Below are 20,605 nucleotides of genomic sequence, written 5' to 3' on the forward strand. Positions count from 1 at the left end.
CTCTAAAGACCGACTGCACAGTTCCTGTCTTCACCATAAAAGACCTGTTTTATCCTGCCTGTGCTAACAAAATAAGAGTCTCAGAAAGCTAGCGTGCACAAGCTAGCAAGCTACGGAGTTTGATGCCAATGTATTTCTCCCCCGCCCTCAGCGACCGCTTTCTCACTTGCTTGCCCACCCGCACTCTCACTGACGTCACTCACCTGCTGCCAGACATTAAAGGGCCACACACATATGCTACTCTCATAACAAAGTGTTTAAAAACGAGTATGCAAGTTGGACAAATGAGATGCCAAATCCAACCACTTTCATGTGGTATTGGACAGAAAGGAGGACTTTTTTTTTCCTCCATTTGAAAATGCGGACGTTATCAGCACCACTGTCTAATTCCAATCAATGCAAGTCATCAGAATCAAATACACCAACTTATATTCTTGTCTTCATGAAAGAAAGGAATCTATGTGTGTTGAACATGCTTGTATTATCATTAAACACCATTAACTTGTTAACAAAAATGTCTCTTTCATGAATAAATAAATATAAATTATAAATAGGAATGAGGTAGATCTCCTCGACTTGGTCAATTGAAAAGTAGCTCGCCTGCAGAAAAAGTGTGAGCGCCCCTGGGTAAGGGGGTCTTAAACCGTGGCTTTGTTGTGTGTGGACGCGAATAAGGTTAGGTGGGATTTACCCTGTATAACTTTATCCAGTCTGCTTAGTAAGACACTAAAAATCATATGAATGGCTGCATAAAAAGATAGGATTTTAACGAAAAAATCAGAATTGGCCATCATGGGTAGGCAGGCAGTCTTGCGTCCAATTGAATGTCCTGGCTGCCAGGTCAATGCTACATGCCATGAATCCTATCAAATTCTATTCATTTTCACTGCATCACATTCTTTAACTGACAGAGTCACGAGTAAAAATAGTCAAGGGTCTGTCAAAGGACACTGAATAGTTCTCGTCACAAATCACTCGACCACTTCAAACCGGCTGATAAGCACATCGGAGCACAAAGGTCGTGCAGAAAGGGATAGAGCGATATTGAGAGGGAGGGAGAGGCGGCGAGTGAATGGATGTCGGACAGATTGTTTAAAGGGAATAAATGAATCCGTGCAGACTAAAAATAGAGCGCTCACTCCCCGGAGCAGCGCTGTGTAAATAGGACTGTCTCGGGGGTGGTCTCTGGACACTTGTTAGAGACAATGCTATCTCATCCATGGCACCCTGAGACAAGGATGACTGTTGTCAACAAACAACACGCAATGATACTTTTCGCAACACTTGTTTTTCTACAGTAACAGACTGCAAAGACAAGGTTTGTTCAAGTGCACTTCATGTAGCTGCACTTGGTATCCCCAGCAGCTGGTCATAGCAAAAGTAGTTCATAAGAGGGGCTGGGGGCGTTTAAAAGAGGGAACACTTGGCGATAGGAGGAAAAAAAAAAAGAAATGGCGAGACAGAGGAGTGAGTCAGGGAAACAGTAAAAACAGCAGGAGGGAAAATATAAAACGTGGTCAGGAGAGTAGTTACACTTCATCCTGGTTTTACCTTAATGCAGTCGTATATCTTTTTTTAAGGTTATGTCTGAACATGGTATGTTGTATCGCAATGTGAGTGCCGTTTATTCAAACAGTGACATTTATCTCTAAATATCCAATTATTGAGTCAACAAAGAGAGACTAGAGAGGGGTCACATACCTCGGTAGGACATTTTGTACAAATACGCTTTCATTGGAATATGTTCGTGGGTACCAGATTGCAGCAATAACGGAATGGAACGAGGAACAGGCTGATGTGTAATGGTCACCGCTGCGAAACGGGTTGGACTGATGTCGTCAATGTCACTCTACAAAGAGATCTAAGGCTGCTTTCAAACCTAAAAGCCAATGTTTATTGTGGTGAGTTTGAGGACTGCAGTAGACCAACAGCGGCTCATCTTGAATCCCCGTCAAGCGGCGCCTGCCTACGCCAGAGGCCAATGCCGACCACCTGGCAGCCGGTCACCTCGTTTCACTTCCTTGGAGTCTAGCTTTAAAAACCGCGCACTGTGGTGATCACAATAGGTATAGAGAGCTATTCACCAGGAGGGTTTTTTTTTTAATCCTTGCCGGGGTCGAAATGGACAAGAAAGGGGTCCCACAGTAAATGTGCTTTATTCTGTTATATCTCATATTTTATAATGTGTTTTGGAAAAAGGTTCTCACAAACGTTACTTCATTCATATTCATATTTTCAGAATGTGTTTGTTCTATTTTTAGCCAAAGTAAGACAAAGAAAACAGTCTGTAGTTGTCTCTATCTTTTAGTTGTAATGCCATATATTATGTATATAATGCATATGTTCCTTTTTGACTGGACTTGAAGGTATAATAGGCTGTATTTATATTATTCACATGTGAATAATTCTGTATAATAGGCCTACTGAAATGAGATTTCCTTATTTAAACGATGATAGCAGGTCCATTCTATGTGTCATACTTGATCATTTCGCGATATTGCCATATTTTTGCTGAAAGGATTTAGTAGAGAACATCGACGATAAAGTTCGCAACTTTTGGTCGCTAATAAAAAAGCCTTGCCTTTACCGGAAGTAGCACACGATGTGCGCGTGACGTCACGGGTTGTAGGGCTCCTCACATCCTCACATTGTTTTATAATGGGAGCGTCCAGCAGCAAGAGCTATTCGGACAGAGAAAGCGACGATTTCCCCATTAATTTGAGCGAGGATGAAAGATTTGTGGATGAGGAAAGTTAGAGTGAAGCACTAAAAAAAGAAAAACAAAGAAAAGGCGATAGCTCCAGGCGGCGGCAGCGGGAGCGTTTCAGATGTAATTAGACACATTTACTAGGATAATTCTGGAAAATCCCTTATCTGCTTATTGTGTTAATAGTATTTTAGTGAGATTATAAAGTCATACCTGAAAGTCGGATGGCTGCGGTGAACGCCAGTGTCTCTGAGAGAAGCCGAGGATCCAAGATCACAGCTGCCTTTTTGAGCTGCAGGATGAGGTCGCATAATCCACTCAAGTCTCCGGTAAGAGCCGGCTTAATATCACAATTTTCCCATCCAAAAACTTGTTGGTTGACGTAGAGAAACATGTTCGCTTGAGCGCTCTGTGTTAAAGCTTTACAACAAACAAAGAAACACCGGCTGTGTTTTGGTTGCTAAAGGCAGATGCAATCCACCACTTTCCACCAACAGCATTATTCTTTATAGTCTCCATTATTAATTGAACAAATTGCAAAAGATTCAGCAACACAGATGTCCAAAATACGGTGTAATTATGCGATGAAAAGAGACGACTGAGTGGTGCTGGGCTAATATGTCCGCTCCAACCAATAACGTCACAAGCACGCGTCAACATAAGCGTCATCATTCCGCGACGTTTTTAACAGGATACCTCGCGGGAAATTTAAAATTGCAATTTAGTAACCTAAAAAGGCCATATTGGCATGTCTTGCAATGTTAATATTTCATCATTGATATATAAACTATCAGACTGCATGGTCGGTAGTAGTGGCTTTCAGTAGGCCTTTAATATTATTCACATGTGAAAAATAGCTAAGTGTTTATTGTTTATTGTGATCAAACTATGGTGCTGAATTTCCCCCAGGGATCTATAATGTACTTTCTATTCTATTCTATTCTACAGTTTTAATAGTCAGGCCCGCGTGTGGACAGATTTTCCTCCATGCGGCCCCCGAGCTAAGATGAGTTTAAGTCACACACACACTCGGTGTGGTGAAATTACTCTCTGCATTTGACCCATCCCCTTTGTTTCACCCTCTGGGAGGTGAGGGGAGCAGTGAGCAGCGGCAGTGGCCGCGCTATGGAATCATCGGTGGTACTTTAACACCCCTGTGTGACACTGAATAATGCTATATTTTTGTTTTTTTTTCCATTTGATAATGTTTCACTTGAAAAACTTTCAATTGTGTGATTAGGTCTAGCAGGAGTGTCTAATTGATGACGGAACGTGACTGTGTCCCGAAATAATAATTGTTTTTGTTTTTTTTCTCCCCCCAACCCCCCCTTGTTTACCTGTATGTCATCTTTTTCTTTTTTTGTAAGGGGCGCTGGAAGCCGGCAGACCCGTCAGCGATCCTGTTCTGTCTCCCTGTAATGTTTGTCTGATCTTGAATGGGATTGTGCTGAAAATTGTAATTTTCCTGAAGGAACTCTCCTGACGGAATAAATAAAGTACTATCTAATCTAATCTAATCTAATCTAATCTAATCTAATCTAATCTAAAGGCATCATGTAAAGAGACAAAGATGAAACGTTCATACTAATAGTAAAAAGGAACACAAATATGTGTTTTTCAATATATCAGGGCTGCCAACTCCTTGAAAATAAAATAAAGGACACCTTGTAGGGCTGGTACACCCGATTATTTTTGCTTTGTTTTTATTTGTGCAAACGTATACTTATAATATTTGCAAAGGTTAAATGGGGGCAACTGGATTCTTCTTGTTTGTTGAAGACGTTTTAAAAAAAAATCAATTTGCATTGATTAAACCTTTGTGGATTATATGACCTGATTACCACACTCTCTCTCTCTCTCTACCTTATTACATATACTGTAATATTGTACATGGTAATTGTTATATATTGTATATATGATATAAACATATATATCAGTATATAGCCTATTCCATATATTATGTAAACATTACGTATATATGTTATATTTTATATTGCTTTTAGTCTATTTTATACCTGCATTATCCTTTCCATCTTTTTCATCATTTGTAACTGAGCTACTGTGTGGAACAATTTCCCTTGTGGATCATTAACGTTTGTCTAAGTCTAAGTCTTCTTGAGGCCTCCGAAAAATGCCTGCCACTTCAGGACCACCCGTTCTAGGTATATAAAGATTTGTATTTACAACATTAATAATATATACGTACTATGCAAACATAAAAAAGATTGTTGTGAAAAATGAGTAGGAATTGCACAAGAAAAAGGACACAATTTCACAAGAAAAACTTAGAATTCTGGCATTATTATAATAACAGCCGTAATTTTTCCTCTACACAAGTCAAAATTTGACAAGAAAAGCTGAGCATTTGTGCAATATTGTGATAAAAGTTGGAATTTTACTAAAAAACAGTCGTAATTTTACAAGAAAAGCTTAATATTTTGGCAATTTCATGAAAATAGTCGTAACTTTACTCGACAACAGTCACAATTTTATAATAAAACTTTCCATCCATCTATCCATCCATTTCTACCGCTTTTCCCGCTCGGGGTCACGGGGGTTCTGGAGCCTATCTCAGCTGCATTTGGGCGGAAGGTTACAATTTTGGCAATATTATATTAACAACCGGAATTTTACAAAATGATGACAAAAGACATCATTTTACTCAAAAAGTTACAGGTACTTTTCAGAGGCGGTATTGCACCGAATATGATTAATTAGTATCTTGGTAGTATACTAATACCTGGCTACATTTCATTTTTATTTACTTTTTTTCATATACAAAACATGTATTTCAGCACTGTGGTCATTGTTTTTCTGTTATATTGTGGTCATGTGTCATTAAATGGAAGCAAAATGTCTGAATGTAACACTTATAAAACTACTAAGAGTTGAGGCAATTATTATTTGACCCTTAATCTGGTGAGTTACTGTATCACCAAAGTCCCTGTTGTAGAGCTTTGTAGTGTCACTATCTTAAAGTGTAGTGTCACTATCCTAAAGTGTAGAGCTACCATCATAAAGTGTAATGTCACTATCATAAAAAATGGACACACTATGTTCAGTTAAACAACAACATTATGAAAAAAGCTGGAATTATACTCAATAACAGTCGCAATTTTACAAGAAAAGCTTAACATTTAGGCAATTTCATGAAAATAGTTCTAACTTAACTCGACAACAGCCACAATTTTATAATAAAACTTTCCATTCATCCATCCATTTATCCATCCATTTTCTACCGCTTGTCCCGTTCGGGGTCATGGGGGTGCTGGAGCCTATCTCAGCTGCATTCGAGCGGAATGTTACAATTTTGGCAATATTATATTAATAATCGGAATTTTACAAAATGATGACAAAAGACATAATTTTACTCAAAAAGTTACAAGTACTTTTCAGGGGCGGTATTGTACCGAATATGATTCATTAGTATCGTGGTAGTATACTAATACCTGTATACCTAGTGGCTACATTTCATTTTTTATCTATTTTTTACAAAACACGTGTTTAAGCACTGTGGTTATTGTTTTTATGGTATATTGTGGTCATGTGTCATTAAATGGAAGTAAAATGTCACAGTTATAAAACTATTAAGAGTTGAGGCAAATATTATTTGACCCTTAATCTGGTGAGTTACTGTTGTAGAGCTTTGTTGTGTCACTATCTTAAAGTGTAGAGCCACCATCATAAAGTGTAGTGTCACTATCATAAAAAATGGACATACTATGTTCAGTTAAACAACATTATGAAAAAAGTTGGAATTTTACTCAGTAACAGTCGCAATTTTACAAGAAAAGCTTAACATTTTGGCAATTTCGTGAAAATAGTTGTAACTTTACTCGACAAAAGTCACAATTTTATAATAAAGCTTTCCATCCATCCATCCATCCATTTTTTACCGCTTGTCCCGTTTAGAGCCTATCTCAGCTGCATTCGGGCAGAAGGTTACAATTTTGGCAATATTATAATAATAATCGGAAATTTACAAAATGATGACAGAAGACATTATTTTACTAAAAAACTTACCGGTACTTTTCAGAGGCGGTATAGTACCGAATATGATTAATTAGTATCATGGAACTATACTAATACCTGTATGCCTACTGGCTACATTTCATTTTTGTTTTGTGTTTTTTTACAAAACACGTATATCAGCACTGTGGTCATTGTTTTTATGTTATATTGCGGTCATGTGTCATTAAATGGAAGCAAAATGTCTGAATGTAACACTTATAAAACTACTAAGAGTTGAGGCAAATATTATTTGACCCTTAATCTGGCGAGTTGCTGTTGTAGAGCTTTGTAGTGTCACTATCTTAAAGTATAGTGTCACTATCTTAAAGTCTAGTGTCACTATCTTAAAGTATAGTGTCACTATCTTAAAGTATAGTGTCACTATCTTAAAGTCTAGTGTCACTATCTTAAAGTATAGTGTCACTATCTTAAAGTCTAGTGTCACTATCTTAAAGTCTAGTGTCACTATCTTAAAGTGTAGTGTCACTATCTTAACATGTAGAGCAGGGGTGTCCAAACTTTTTCCACTGAGGGCCGCGCACTGAAAAATCAAAGCAAGCGGGGGCCATTTTGATATTGTTTTTATTTTAAAAACCAATACAATATATGTATACAAAATATATATTTTGGCCTCCACTCAGTCCTCATAGGATTTTGGTAAAAAATATATTTAAAATGTGTCATTATTCAGTATAATTATTAGTATTATTTTTCAAGTTTTAAATCTCTAGCTCAACATTGGGTCGTTCTGTCAATATAACATTTTTAAAAATGTAAGTTGCACGCTCGTTTTGTGAAGGAAAACCCTGTTTTTTATGGAAAAAAAAACAAAATATGCATTATTTTCACCTAATAAAATTTTAAGTAGAATATTTGAGATTATATAAGAATTGGAGCCTTAAAAAGGTCAATTACTTAAACCGCCATTGATTTTTTATTTCTTTTTATTTTTGAGCGGTGACACTTACAAACAAATCACATTAAAATTATTGGGATCAAAAAAGGTCCTACTCATTGAAGTGTTTAAAAAAATAAATTATATATTTTCTTTTACTGTTTACTTTTAACACAATAATCTCGAGATCACCTTCAGATCTATCCGTCAATTATAAGTTGTATTGTTGTTTATATATGGGAAACACAAACCATGCAAAATTTCCCCCCAAAAAATATCTCAAAGTGGAATATTTAATGTGATTTTTTTGGAGCCTTGAATAGGTCAATAATTCATAATGGCATACATTTTGATTCATTATTATGTTTTATAGGCCTACTGAAACCCACTACTGCTGACCACGTAGTCTGATAGTTTATATATCAATGATGAAATATTAAAATTGCAACACATGCCAATACGGCCGGTTTAGTTTACTAAATTACAATTTTAAATTTCCCGCGGAGTTTCTTGTTGAAAACGTCGCGGAATGATGGTGATGATGCGCGTGACGTTTCGCGTTAGACGGGACATATTAAGGCAGCACCACTTGCGGCTAAAGGTAATCTCTTTTCATTGCGCAATTACACAGTATTCTGGAAATCTGTGTTGCTGAATCTTTTGCAATTTGTTCAATTAATATTGTAGAAGTCAAAGTAGAAAGATGGAGGTGGGAAGCTTTAGCCTTTAGCCACACAAACACACGGTGTTTCCTTATTCAAAATTCCCGGAGGTGAAGCTTTACTATGGATCAGAGCGGTCAAGCGAACATGGTTCCCGACCACTTGTCAACCGGCAGGTTTCGGTGAGAAAACTGTGGTAAAAAGTCGCCTCTTACCGGAGATCAGTCGGAGCTTGCGCCGCCCATGCAGCTGCCGTGACTTCCCTCACACTGGCGTCAACACACCCGTGGACACACTCAGGTACTATTTAACTCACTAAAACACTAGCAACACAAAAGAAAGATGAGGAATTTCCCAGAATTATCCTAGTAAATGTGTCTAAAAGCATCTGAATCGCTCCCAATGCAATGAGCTTTTTTTTTTTTTACTTTATTTATTTTTTTTTTTTTTCTAGTCCTTCGCTATCAATATCCTCAGCCACGAATCATTCATCCTCGCTCAAATTAATGGGGAAATTGTCGTTTTCTCGGTCCGAATAGCTCTTGCTGCTGGAGGCTCACATTATAAACAATGTGAGGATGTGAGGAGCCCTCACACCGGTGACATCATCGTCTGCTACAAGTTTTTCAAGTTCAAGTTTACAAGTTTATTCAAAATACCATATAACATTTGCAATAGTGGTGAATATCATAATTTAAAGATGTTGGTACGTGAAAGGGTCCCCCAAATAAGCTAGAAGAAGCTTTTGACAGGGGGTCCAAAGGACAATATATACATGGAAAGAACAAAAATGGTAGCAAGCACAACAACAAAAAACAAAAACAAAAAAACCACAACGCTATATGATAAACACAAGATAATAATACTAAAGCAAACATACACATACATACATACACACATACATTCATTCAACCATGCAAAACCCAACAGTAGTCTACCCCACATGAGGCATTAAAGATATGTGATTAATAGGTAATTTTTCAGTTTCTTTTTGAAAAATCACGGTAGTTCGCAATGAAATAGTCCAATAGAAAGGCTCAATCGACAATATACAGTTGTGGTCAAAAGTTTACATACACTTGTAAAGAACATAATGTCATGGCTGTCTTGAGTTTCCAATAATTTCTACAACTCTTGTTTTTTTGTGATAGAGTGATCGGAGCACATACTTGTTGGTCAAAAAAAACATTCATGAAGTGTGTGGTTCTTTTCTGAATTTATTAAAGGTAAAGCTTTTTTATTAGCGACTAAAAGTTGCGAACTTTATCGTGGATGTTCTCTACTAAATCCTTTCAGCAAAAATATGGCAATATCGCGAAATGATCAAGTATGACACATAGAATGGACCTCCTATCCCCAGTTGAATAAGAAAATCTCATTTCAGTAGGCCTTTAAAGGGGAACATTATCACAATTTCAAAAGGGTTGAAAACAATAAAAATCAGTTCCCAGTGGCTTGTTGTATTTTTGGAATTTTTTTTCAAAATTTTATCGGTCTCGGAATATCCCTAAATAAAGCTTTAAAGTGCCTTATTTTCGCTATTTTCGAAACCACTATCCATTTTCCTGTGACGTCATACAGTGCTGCCAATGTAAACAAACAATGGGAATACCACAGCAAGATATAGCGACATTAGCTCGGATTCAGACTCGGCTTAAGCGATTTAACAGATTACGCATGTATTGAAACAGATTGAAACAGCAAGGCTTTTTTATTAGCGACTAAAAGTTGCGGACTTTATCGTCGATGTTCTCTACTAAATCCTTTTAGCAAAAATATGGCAATATCGAGAAATGATCAAGTATGACACATAGAATGGACCTGCTATCCCCGTTTAAATAAGAAAATCTCATTTCAGTAGGCCTTTAAAGGGGAACATTATCACAATTTCAAAAGGGTTAAAAACAATAAAAATCAGTTCCCAGTGGCTTGTTGTATTTTTTGAATTTTTTTTCTAAATTTTATCGGTCTCGGAATATCCCTAAATAAAGCTTTAAATTGCCTTGTTTTCGCTATTTTCGAAACCACTATCCATTTTCCTGTGACGTCATACATTGCTGCCAATGTAAACAAACAATGGGAATACCACAGCAAGATATAGTGACATTAGCTCGGATTCAGACTCGGATTTCAGCGGCTTAAGCGATTCAACAGATTACGCATGTATTGAAACAGATTGAAACAGCAAGGCTTTTTTATTAGCGACTAAAAGTTGCGGACTTTATCGTCGATGTTCTCTACTAAATCCTTTCAGCAAAAATATGGCAATATCGTGAAATGATCAAGTATGACACATAGAATGGACCTGCTATCCCCGTTTGAATAAGAAAATCTCATTTCAGTAGGCCTTTAAAGGGGAACATTATCACAATTTCAAAAGGGTTAAAAACAATAAAAATCAGTTCCCAGTGACTTGTTGTATTTTTTTTCTAAATTTTATCGGTCTCGGAATATCCCTGAATAAAGCTTTAAATTGCCTTATTTTCGAAACTACTATCCATTTTCCTGTGACGTCATACATTGCTGCCAATGTAAACAAACAATGGGAATACCACAGCAAGATATAGTGACATTAGCTCGGATTCAGACTCGGATTTCAGCGGCTTAAGCGATTCAACAGATTACGCATGTATTGAAACAGATTGAAACAGCAAGGCTTTTTTATTAGCGACTAAAAGTTGCGGACTTTATCGTCGATGTTCTCTACTAAATCCTTTTAGCAAAAATATGGCAATATCGAGAAATGATCAAGTATGACACATAGAATGGACCTGCTATCCCCGTTTGAATAAGAAAATCTCATTTCAGTAGGCCTTTAAAGGGGAACATTATCACAATTTCAAAAGGGTTGAAAACAATAAAAATCAGTTCCCAGTGGCTTGTTGTATTTTTGGAATTTTTTTTCAAAATTTTATCGGTCTCGGAATATCCCTAAATAAAGCTTTAAAGTGCCTTATTTTCGCTATTTTCGAAACCACTATCCATTTTCCTGTGACGTCATACAGTGTTGCCAATGTAAACAAACAATGGGAATACCACAGCAAGATATAGCGACATTAGCTCGGATTCAGACTCGGCTTAAGCAATTTAACAGATTACGCATGTATTGAAACAGATTGAAACAGCAAGGCTTTTTTATTAGCGACTAAAAGTTGCGGACTTTATCGTCGAGGTTCTCTACTAAATCCTTTTAGCAAAAATATGGCAATATCGAGAAATGATCAAGTATGACACATAGAATGGACCTGCTATCCCCGTTTGAATAAGAAAATCTCATTTCAGTAGGCCTTTAAAGGGGAACATTATCACAATTTCAAAAGGGTTAAAAACAATAAAAATCAGTTCCCAGTGGCTTGTTGTATTTTTTGAAATTTTTTTCTAAATTTTATCGGTCCCGGAATATCCCTAAATAAAGCTTTAAATTGCCTTTTTTTCGCTATTTTCGAAACCACTATCCATTTCCCTGTGACGTCATACATTGCTGCCAATGTAAACAAACAATGGGAATACCACAGCAAGATATAGTGACATTAGCTCGGATTCAGACTCGGATTTCAGCGGCTTAAGCGATTCAACAGATTACGCATGTATTGAAACAGATTGAAACAGCAAGGCTTTTTTATTAGGGACTAAAAGTTGCGGACTTTATCGTGGATGTTCTCTACTAAATCCTTTCAGCAAAAATATGGCAATATCGTCAAATGATCAAGTATGACACATAGAATGGACCTGCTATCCCCATTTGAATAAGAAAATCTCTTTTCAGTAGGCCTTTAAAGGGGAACATTATCACTATTTCAAAAGGGTTAAAAACAATAAAAATAAGTTCCCAGTGGCTTGTTGTATTTTTTGAATTTTTTTTCAAAATTGTATAGGTCTCGGAATATCCCTAAATAAAGCTTTAAAGTGCCTTATTTTCGCTATTTTCGAAACCACTATCCATTTTCCTGTGACGTCATACAGTGCTGCCAATGTAAACAAACAATGGGAATACCACAGCAAGATATAGCGACATTAGCTCGGATTCAGACTCGGATTTCAGCGGCTTAAGCGATTCAACAGATTACGCATGTGATGAAACAGATTGAAACAGCAAGGCTTTTTTATTAGCGACTAAAAGTTGCGAACTTTATCGTCGATGTTCTCTACTAAATCCTTTTAGCAAAAATATGGCAATATCGCGAAATGATCAAGTATGACACATAGAAGGGACCTGCTATCCCCGTTTGAATAAGAAAATCTCATTTCAGTAGGCCTTTAAAGAAAGAAACAGCCTGCATGGCAGCTTTGTGTTATTAGAGTAAACATTGCAATATTTTATTGTTACATTTCACCTGTTTGCTCTTTCATTACACTTTTCATCTTTTTTTTTTTTTTTTCAAATCGTATTTTTGAACTGGGCCGTGAAAAAATTACCTACGGGCCGCAAATGGCCCCCGGGCCGCACTTTGGACACCACTGGTGTAGAGCCATCATTATAAAGTGTCACTATCATAAAACTGGACACACTACGTTCAGTTTAACAACCTCGAATGATACACAATTAGGGTTTTGAGGACATGACACCAACAGAGCAGAGTTACTAATTAGCAGAGTAGCTAAGTAGCAGAGTAGCTAAGCTAGCACGTACCTCCTCACACGCGATAGCCACATGTCGCTTCCAAGTCGGACAAAAGCCATCAACGAACTTTGCCAATTCCTCACCATTCGAAACTCACATTTGGAGTCCCGGTTGCCAGAAACTCGGCAGTTAACTCTAGCTAGCGAGCTAGCCGCTGAGCTGAGGCAGAGTGACTGACAGATGAATTGCAAAAAAGTTGACCTGCAATCAGTTTGACAGGTGAGCGATCAGGCACTCTGGCATCGATTAGCTTAGTCTGTGGAAGACAGTTGTGAAGCTGTTGTCGTTCGATGGAATCTTTTGATAATTCAAGGACATTTTTGTTTGATCTTACGGTCATAAAAAGTGTGTCCTCTGACAGCTCAATCTATCTCCAAATACGGGGCAATTCCGTTTTCTAAGGAAGAGTTCGCAACCCTACAATTTATGTATAGTCAAACATATTGCTGGGTATTGCTGCCAAACTGCTCAATTTTTGTTTCATCTGACAACACACGGACAAAGATAAGACCTTCTGGAGGAAAGTTCTGTGGTCAGATGAAACAAAAATTTAGCTGTTTGGCCACAATACGCAGCAATATGTTTGGAGGAGAAAAGGTGAGTCCTTTAATTCCAGTAACACCCCACCTACCGTCAAGCATGGTGGTGGGAGTATTATGCTCTGAGCCTGTTTGGCTGCCAATGGAACTGGTGCTTTACAGAGAGTAAATGAAACAATGAAAAAGAATGATTTCATCCAAATTATTCAGGATACCGTATTTCCTTGAATTTCCGCCGGGGCACGTATTCATTTAAAACCTCTTCTCACTCCTGCGCTTACCAAAGGCATGCGGTAAAAGTAAGCATGCGCTAATGATTTTAGAACCTCTTCTCACTCTGGTACTTACCAAAGGTATGCAGTAAACATTTGAGTGTGATGTAAGCTTGGACCTTAAATCCTATTGAATAGCTCTTAATCTTCTTCCCTTTATGCGATTTCAAATTACCGGTATTGAAATCAGCCTCCTCCATTTTGAAAATGATGACGGGAAGTTTCACTCGTGACGTCACGAGTTTGATCAGGCGATAATACTAACTAAGAATGCGCTATCTATTTTGGGAAGCAAGTTTGACCCGGTAGTAATTCAAGGCAGGCGCATACTTCATGTCCTGTGGCAATTCAAGGAAATACGGTAACCTAAAATCATGAGCCCGGAGGTTGGGTATAGGGCACAGTTGGGTGTTCCAACAGGACAATGGCCCCAAACACATGTCAAAAGTGGTAAAGGAATGGCTAAATCAGGATAGGATTAAGGTTTTAGAATGGCCTTCCCAAAGTTCTGACGTAAACGTGTGGACAATGCTGAAGAAACAAGTCCCATATCCGAAAACCAACTAATTTAGCTGAACTGCACCAATTTTGTCAAGGGGAGTGGTCAAAAATTCAACCAGAAGCTTGTGGATGGCTACCAAAACCGCCTTAATGCAGTGAAACTTGCCAAGGGACATGTAACCAAATATTAACATTGCTGTATGTATACTTTTGACCCAGCAGATTTGCTCACATTTTCAGTAGACCCATAATAAATTCATAAAAGAACCAAACTTAATGAATGTTTTTTGTGACCAACAAGTATGTGCTCCAATCACTCTATCATAAAAAAACAAGAGTTGTAGAAATTATTGGAAACTCAAGACAGCCATGACATTATGTTCTTTACAAGTGTATGTAAACTTTTGACCACAACTGTATATCGTCGATTGAGCCTTTCTATTGGACTATTTCATTGAGAACTACCGTGATTTTTGGACCAAAAGGCACACCGGATAATGAGGTGCACTGTCAATAATTGGGTCTATTTTCATACAAAATGTCCTTTTTTTCTACATGAAAACTCTTCCTCGTGGTCGACATAGCATGTAACCGTGGGTTTTTGGTCAAAATGTTGCATAGATTATGTTTTACAGACCATCTTCAGGATGCTTCCTGACCGTCTCCTCGGCATGCGCCGTTTTCTGTGTGGTGTAATTTACGTGCCTCCACTTTGACAGCGTCTTCTATTTGCCATCTTTGGTGTAGTCTTCAGCACTTCCATATGGAGTATACTGACAGACATATAGGATAGAACTATACACTACTTTGTATTAGAAATGGCAACAGCAGAAGATGAGGTAAAAAAAGGAGCTCATTGACTGAATTTTTCCAGATTCCATATACACAACATGTACCAAATACGTCAGAAAATTTTCTTTTGCACAATTGTCGTGAAACAAAACGCCATAGAAGGTTTTAAGAATGGACACCAAGGAGAAGTGTTGCGGTGAGAGATTATTCTAGATTGTACCTAATGTTTTGACAGATTTGATTGATTCTTGACTATTTTAGTGATTATGGGACAAGCAGAAGAAAATGGATGGATGGTACTTTTTTGTCACTTATTGTTTGTTTTTGGTACAGTAATGGGTATATTTTAGGCCATTGGCTCTTCTTTTATTTTTGAAAAAAAAAAAAACCCCAAAAAACAACACACACATATATATATATATATATATATATATATATATTTACCGAATTTCTATTAATTAATTGCCGCAGGGCATATAGTATGCACCTGCCTTGAATTACTGCCAGGTCAAACTCGCTTCACAAAATAATTAGCGCATGCTTAGTATTACCGCCTGGTCAAACTTGTGACGTCACGAGTAACACTTCCCCTGTCATCATTTTCAAAATGGAGGAGGTGTGATTTCAATACCGGTAATTTGAAATCGCATAAAGGGAAGAATATTAAGAGCTATTCAGTAGGATTTAAGGTCCAAGCTTTCATCACACTCAAATTTTTACGGTATGCCTTTGGTAAGTGCCGGAGTGAGAAAAGGTTTTCAAATAATTAGCGCATGCTTACTTTTACCGCATGCCTTTGGTAAGCGCAGGACTGAGAAGAGGTTTTAAGTTAATTAGCGACCCGCGGCAATTCAAGGAAATACGGTATATATATATATATATATATATATATATATATATATATATATATATATATATATATATATATATATATATATATATATATATATATATATATATATTGCTCTTTTCTTCTTTGGTATGAACATTATTAAGTAAATTCAAATTTATTTTTTTTTTTTGTTGTTGCCATTTTTGTATTACAAAATGTTATTATTTGATCATGTTGCACTGCATTGTAATCTTTTGTTTTGTGATTGTGTGATGTTTTTTGCCTGGACCCCAGGAAGAATAGTCTCCACTGGGGATCCTTAAAAAACTAAACTAAACTAAATAGTATGTCTCCTAATAAGTACCATTTTGAGGGTCATCTTCAAAATACCAGTGTGTTAAAACACAGAACATTTGACTACGGTAAGCTGTAACACTCGGGCAATCCATCAGGCGGTGCGGCTTCGTAGCTTACCAAGGTCTCACTAAAAAATGTTGACAGGTTTTGGAGCGCCGTGTGTAGTGTTCTATATTGATGAAACATCGAACCTTTAGTGTTGCTTGCTTACAGGTACCTGCTTGCGTCATTTATTGAACATGCGTCAACCTGCAGTAGCAGTTAAGCGTGACAGCCATCTACTGGCCACACTTATCATTACACCATGGACTAAATAAAATTGCTTTGAGTCCTGCAGGTACAGTCAGATATATTACAAACCGTATTTTTCGAACTATAAAGACGCACTTAAAATCCCTTAATTTTCTCAAAACTCGACAGTGCGCCCAATGTACGGAATCATTCTGGTTGTGCTTACCGACCTCAAAGCTATTTTATTTGGTACATGGTGAAATGATAAGTGTGACCACTAGATGGCAGTCACACATATGAGATACATGTAGACTGCAATGTGATGGCAGTCACACATAAGTGATACGCGTAGACTGCAATATGACTCAAGTAAACCGTCATTTATTACTTGCGTCAATTAAATGGTGTATTCTATTCTGCATTGTTAGTGCAATTTCTCTGACTTATTAGACTGTTTCCAGTCTTATTTGGAGTGGAATGGAGTCAGTATACCATCACAGCTGGTATACAAAGTGTATATGCAGCTAAATGATGGATAAATGCAGGGATGAATCTGCGAGAATAAAAGTACAGAAGGAATAAGTGTTAGGGAGAAAAATCACAATTGCATAAATCAATGTGTTTATTGTATTTTAGCGACACGTAGCCTAATTGATGCCTTTCAAACCATTTGGCTGCTGTAAGTCCCAAACACAAAACACTAATTAAGCTCTAGCGAGCATCTTTGCTGTGAAATGACAGCAAAGTGTGTTGTGCAAAAGTTGACTCCAGTTTTGCATTTTTATGACAAACAACAAGGGAGTCGCTATTTGTTTTTTCACTACCTGTTTTAGTCACCGTAGCAACCATGTCACGGCGGCCAACATGTTTGCATAGGCTTCACCTGCAGTGTTTCTGGTGAGGGTAGGTGGAGTCAGAAAGCCATAAAAGTCACAAAGCCATAATAGCTTTTGCAAATATCTCCTCACATCTAATATTTAGGCTAAGGTGTGATAATTTGTCCGATTTCTAGGAGGCTCAAGAGAGTCAGGCAATTTTCAAAGTACCATCCTAAGCTTAAAAATTCCAGCCTATTTTTTTTTTTATTGCCCCATGAAAATGATTGCTATTGAAGCTGTTAAACTTTTGTGGGGGTAAAAAACACAATTAAAGTGACTATTTTACCAGCAAGTGACGATTATTAGATTTTTATTAGTTGTCAGAGATGTGATGTTCGCGAACAATGAAATCTTTTGAACAGTTCTTTCAAGTGAACCATGAGGTCAGCCATTCTTTTGGGAGCCTTTTTTTTTTTTTTTTTTACACACATGCAAATTCAATGTCGGCAATTGCCAACTCTGCAAATCTGCCGGCAACTGGACTACAAAATGAGTCAGAGCTAAAGGAATCTTAGCAGCATTTGAAATAACTTTTGTTTAAAAAAATAACGCAAAAAAAAAACATTTAATATTTTTACATATTAAAAAAACTTTAACTGTATATACACACATATATATATATATATATATATATATATATATATATATATATATATATGGGTGTGGGGAATCAATCGTTTACGTTGTGCGATTCAGAATCGATTCTCATTTTTAAAAAAATCAATGTTTTTTTTTTTTTTTTTTTTTATCAATCCAGCAAACCACTACACAGCAATACCATAACAATGCAATCCAATTCCAAAACCAAACCTGACCCAACAACACTAAGAACTGCAATAAACAGAGCAATTGAGAGGAGAAACAAACACCACACAGAACAAACCAAAAGTAGTGAAACAAAAATGAATATTATCAACAACAGTATCAATATTATTTTTAATTTAAGCATAGCAGTGATTAAAAATCCCTCATTGACATTATCATTAGACATTTATAAAAATAATAAAAAAGAACAATAGAGTCACAGTGGCTTAGACTCGCATCGCATCTCATAAGCTTGACAACACACTGTGTCCAATATTTTCACAAAGATAAAATAAGTCATATATTTGGTTCGTTTAATAGTTAAAACAAATTTACATTACTGCAATCAGTTGATAAAACATTATCCTTTACAATTATAAAAGCTTTTTTTTTAAATCTACTACTCTGCTAGCATGTCAACAGACTGGGGTAGATCCTGCTGAAATCCTATGTATTGAATGAATACAGAATCCTTTTGAATCGTAAAAATATCGTTTTTGAATCGAGAATCAAATTGAATCGAAAAAAATTGATATATTATTGAATCGTGACCCCAAGAATCGATATTGAATCGAATCGTGGGACACCCAAAGATTCACAGCCCTAATATATATACTGTGATGAGATGGTGACTTGTCCAGGGTGTACCCCGCCTCCCGCCCGATTATAGCTGAGATAGGCACCAGCGCCCCCCGTGACCCCAAAGGGAATAAGCGGTAGAAAATGGATGGATGGATGGATATATATATTTTTTTATTTTTTCTAATTACTAATTGTTAATTGTATTTATTTTTTATTTTAATTATTGGAATTAACTTTTGATTAAAAAAAATCTAAACACACATTTTTTTTACATATTAAAAAAACTATAATAAATATATATATATATATATATATATATAAACATTTTTACCAAATTATTGTTTTATTTTTTTCCCCAATTATTTATTATTATTATTTATTTTTTTATTGTATTATTTTTTTATTTGAATTCACTTTTCGGGTTCATTATTCCAAAGCGTAGTATTTCAAACGTACAAACCCCAGGTATGGTAGTGCAATTTTTGTACCCACAATTTAATCATGTCCTATTTTTTATTGTACTTTTGTTTTCACTTTTTTATATTCATTAATACATACACTTACTTATTTAGTGTGTAGTATCTTTTTTCTTCTGACGATGATGATGACATTCTAATAAAATGAATGATCTTTTCCTAGGGAGTTTATCAACCCACACTCGTAAACTTGCATAACTTGTAATAAGACTGGATGAAACATAAAGCACACATTGACAGTAAAGTCACAGTTACAAAATAATTAGGTAAGATTTAATTAAATTATGCACGGAAGAACTCACTTCCATTCTGCTGATGTATTGTTCTATAAAGTCTTCCATCAAGAAGACTTTTATTATAAAGTAATATGCGGCTTTGTCCGGCAATAGTTTGCAGGATGTATTGCAACTACAACTAACAATGTTTTGTTATTTAATAGTATGCAGACTACAACCTAAACCCAGTACACTTATAGAGAAACTATTAGTCACACCTTCAGTCATTGAGTGGGAACAGAACTGTCGCTGGTTTCATCAAGTCAAGTATGTAAATGTATTTTAAAATTTGGATGAAACATTTGTCTGTAAAGTAGGCCTTTAACTCCCTATAAAACATGAGGATGAATACCGAATTCTGTAATTTTATACTTTTTACCCACCAAATTCTGCAAAAACAGATACTTGTAAAATCAAATGGTATCAATTGTCCATAAATGTGTTGCATGTGACGACACGTCCAGTTGCAAACTCAGCACCGGCTAAAGTGCTTGCCGGGAAAACATGCGTATCCATAGCGGACTGCCTCTAGCTAATGTTGCAATTTCCCATGCCAACAAAAAAAGCGTGCCTGAAAGAAAGCGCTCAAAAATAGAGCTCCACTTTTCAAGCTAGCTCAAAGCTAATTGGATATGCCTTATAAATATAGTAATTATTAGGGTTATCAATCTTTGCGTACCACGATTGGAATCACAATCAATTCAAAACAAATTTTGATTAAAAATCAACACTTTTTAAATAACAGTTCTATGATTAACTACATTTTTCAATAAAATAGAACATTTCTATATTACTTAAAAGAAAAATGGTTTTGTTTAATTAAATTCTACCCCAAAATGTTAAAAAAAAAAAATCTAATACAAATAAGCCAACGGGAGAAGTATTTCACACTTCCCTTTTGTTAAGTAAATCTGTACAGCAGATAGGGTCATCAACATCAATATTATGATATGCCTGAGTACCATAACCCTGAGACAGGACAGATTAAAAATAATCAAAATAAAAAAATCGATATTTGATTTTCATGAATCGATTAAATATACTGAGTATTATTAGCGGTTTCAACAAATCAATTAAAAATACAGAAGATGCATGGCACAATCAAACAACTGGTGTGTAATAAGTACAATGCTTATAACAAACACTTTGTAGGGCACAACAAACAACAAG

General features: G+C 36.3%; 1 protein-coding gene across 12 annotated transcripts in view; it reads right to left on the reverse strand.

The window, feature by feature from the left end:
* Positions 1–20,605, reverse strand: part of LOC133564596 (rap1 GTPase-activating protein 2-like) — a 314,916-nt gene that overhangs the window by 125,451 nt on the left and 168,860 nt on the right. Inside the window, exon 1 of one of the 12 annotated variants that reach the window (XM_061919005.1) lies at positions 12,906–13,078. The exons of the other annotated variants lie outside the window; for them this stretch is intronic. Coding sequence (XP_061774989.1) covers positions 12,906–12,982 — 77 coding nt within the window. The 5' untranslated portion in view covers positions 12,983–13,078. Of the gene's footprint in view, positions 1–12,905; positions 13,079–20,605 lie in introns of those variants that run through there. 12 annotated transcript variants of the gene reach the window in all.

The sequence above is a fragment of the Nerophis ophidion genome, linkage group LG13 (assembly GCF_033978795.1).
Source record: "Nerophis ophidion isolate RoL-2023_Sa linkage group LG13, RoL_Noph_v1.0, whole genome shotgun sequence".
Taxonomy (NCBI): Eukaryota; Metazoa; Chordata; class Actinopteri; order Syngnathiformes; family Syngnathidae; genus Nerophis; species Nerophis ophidion.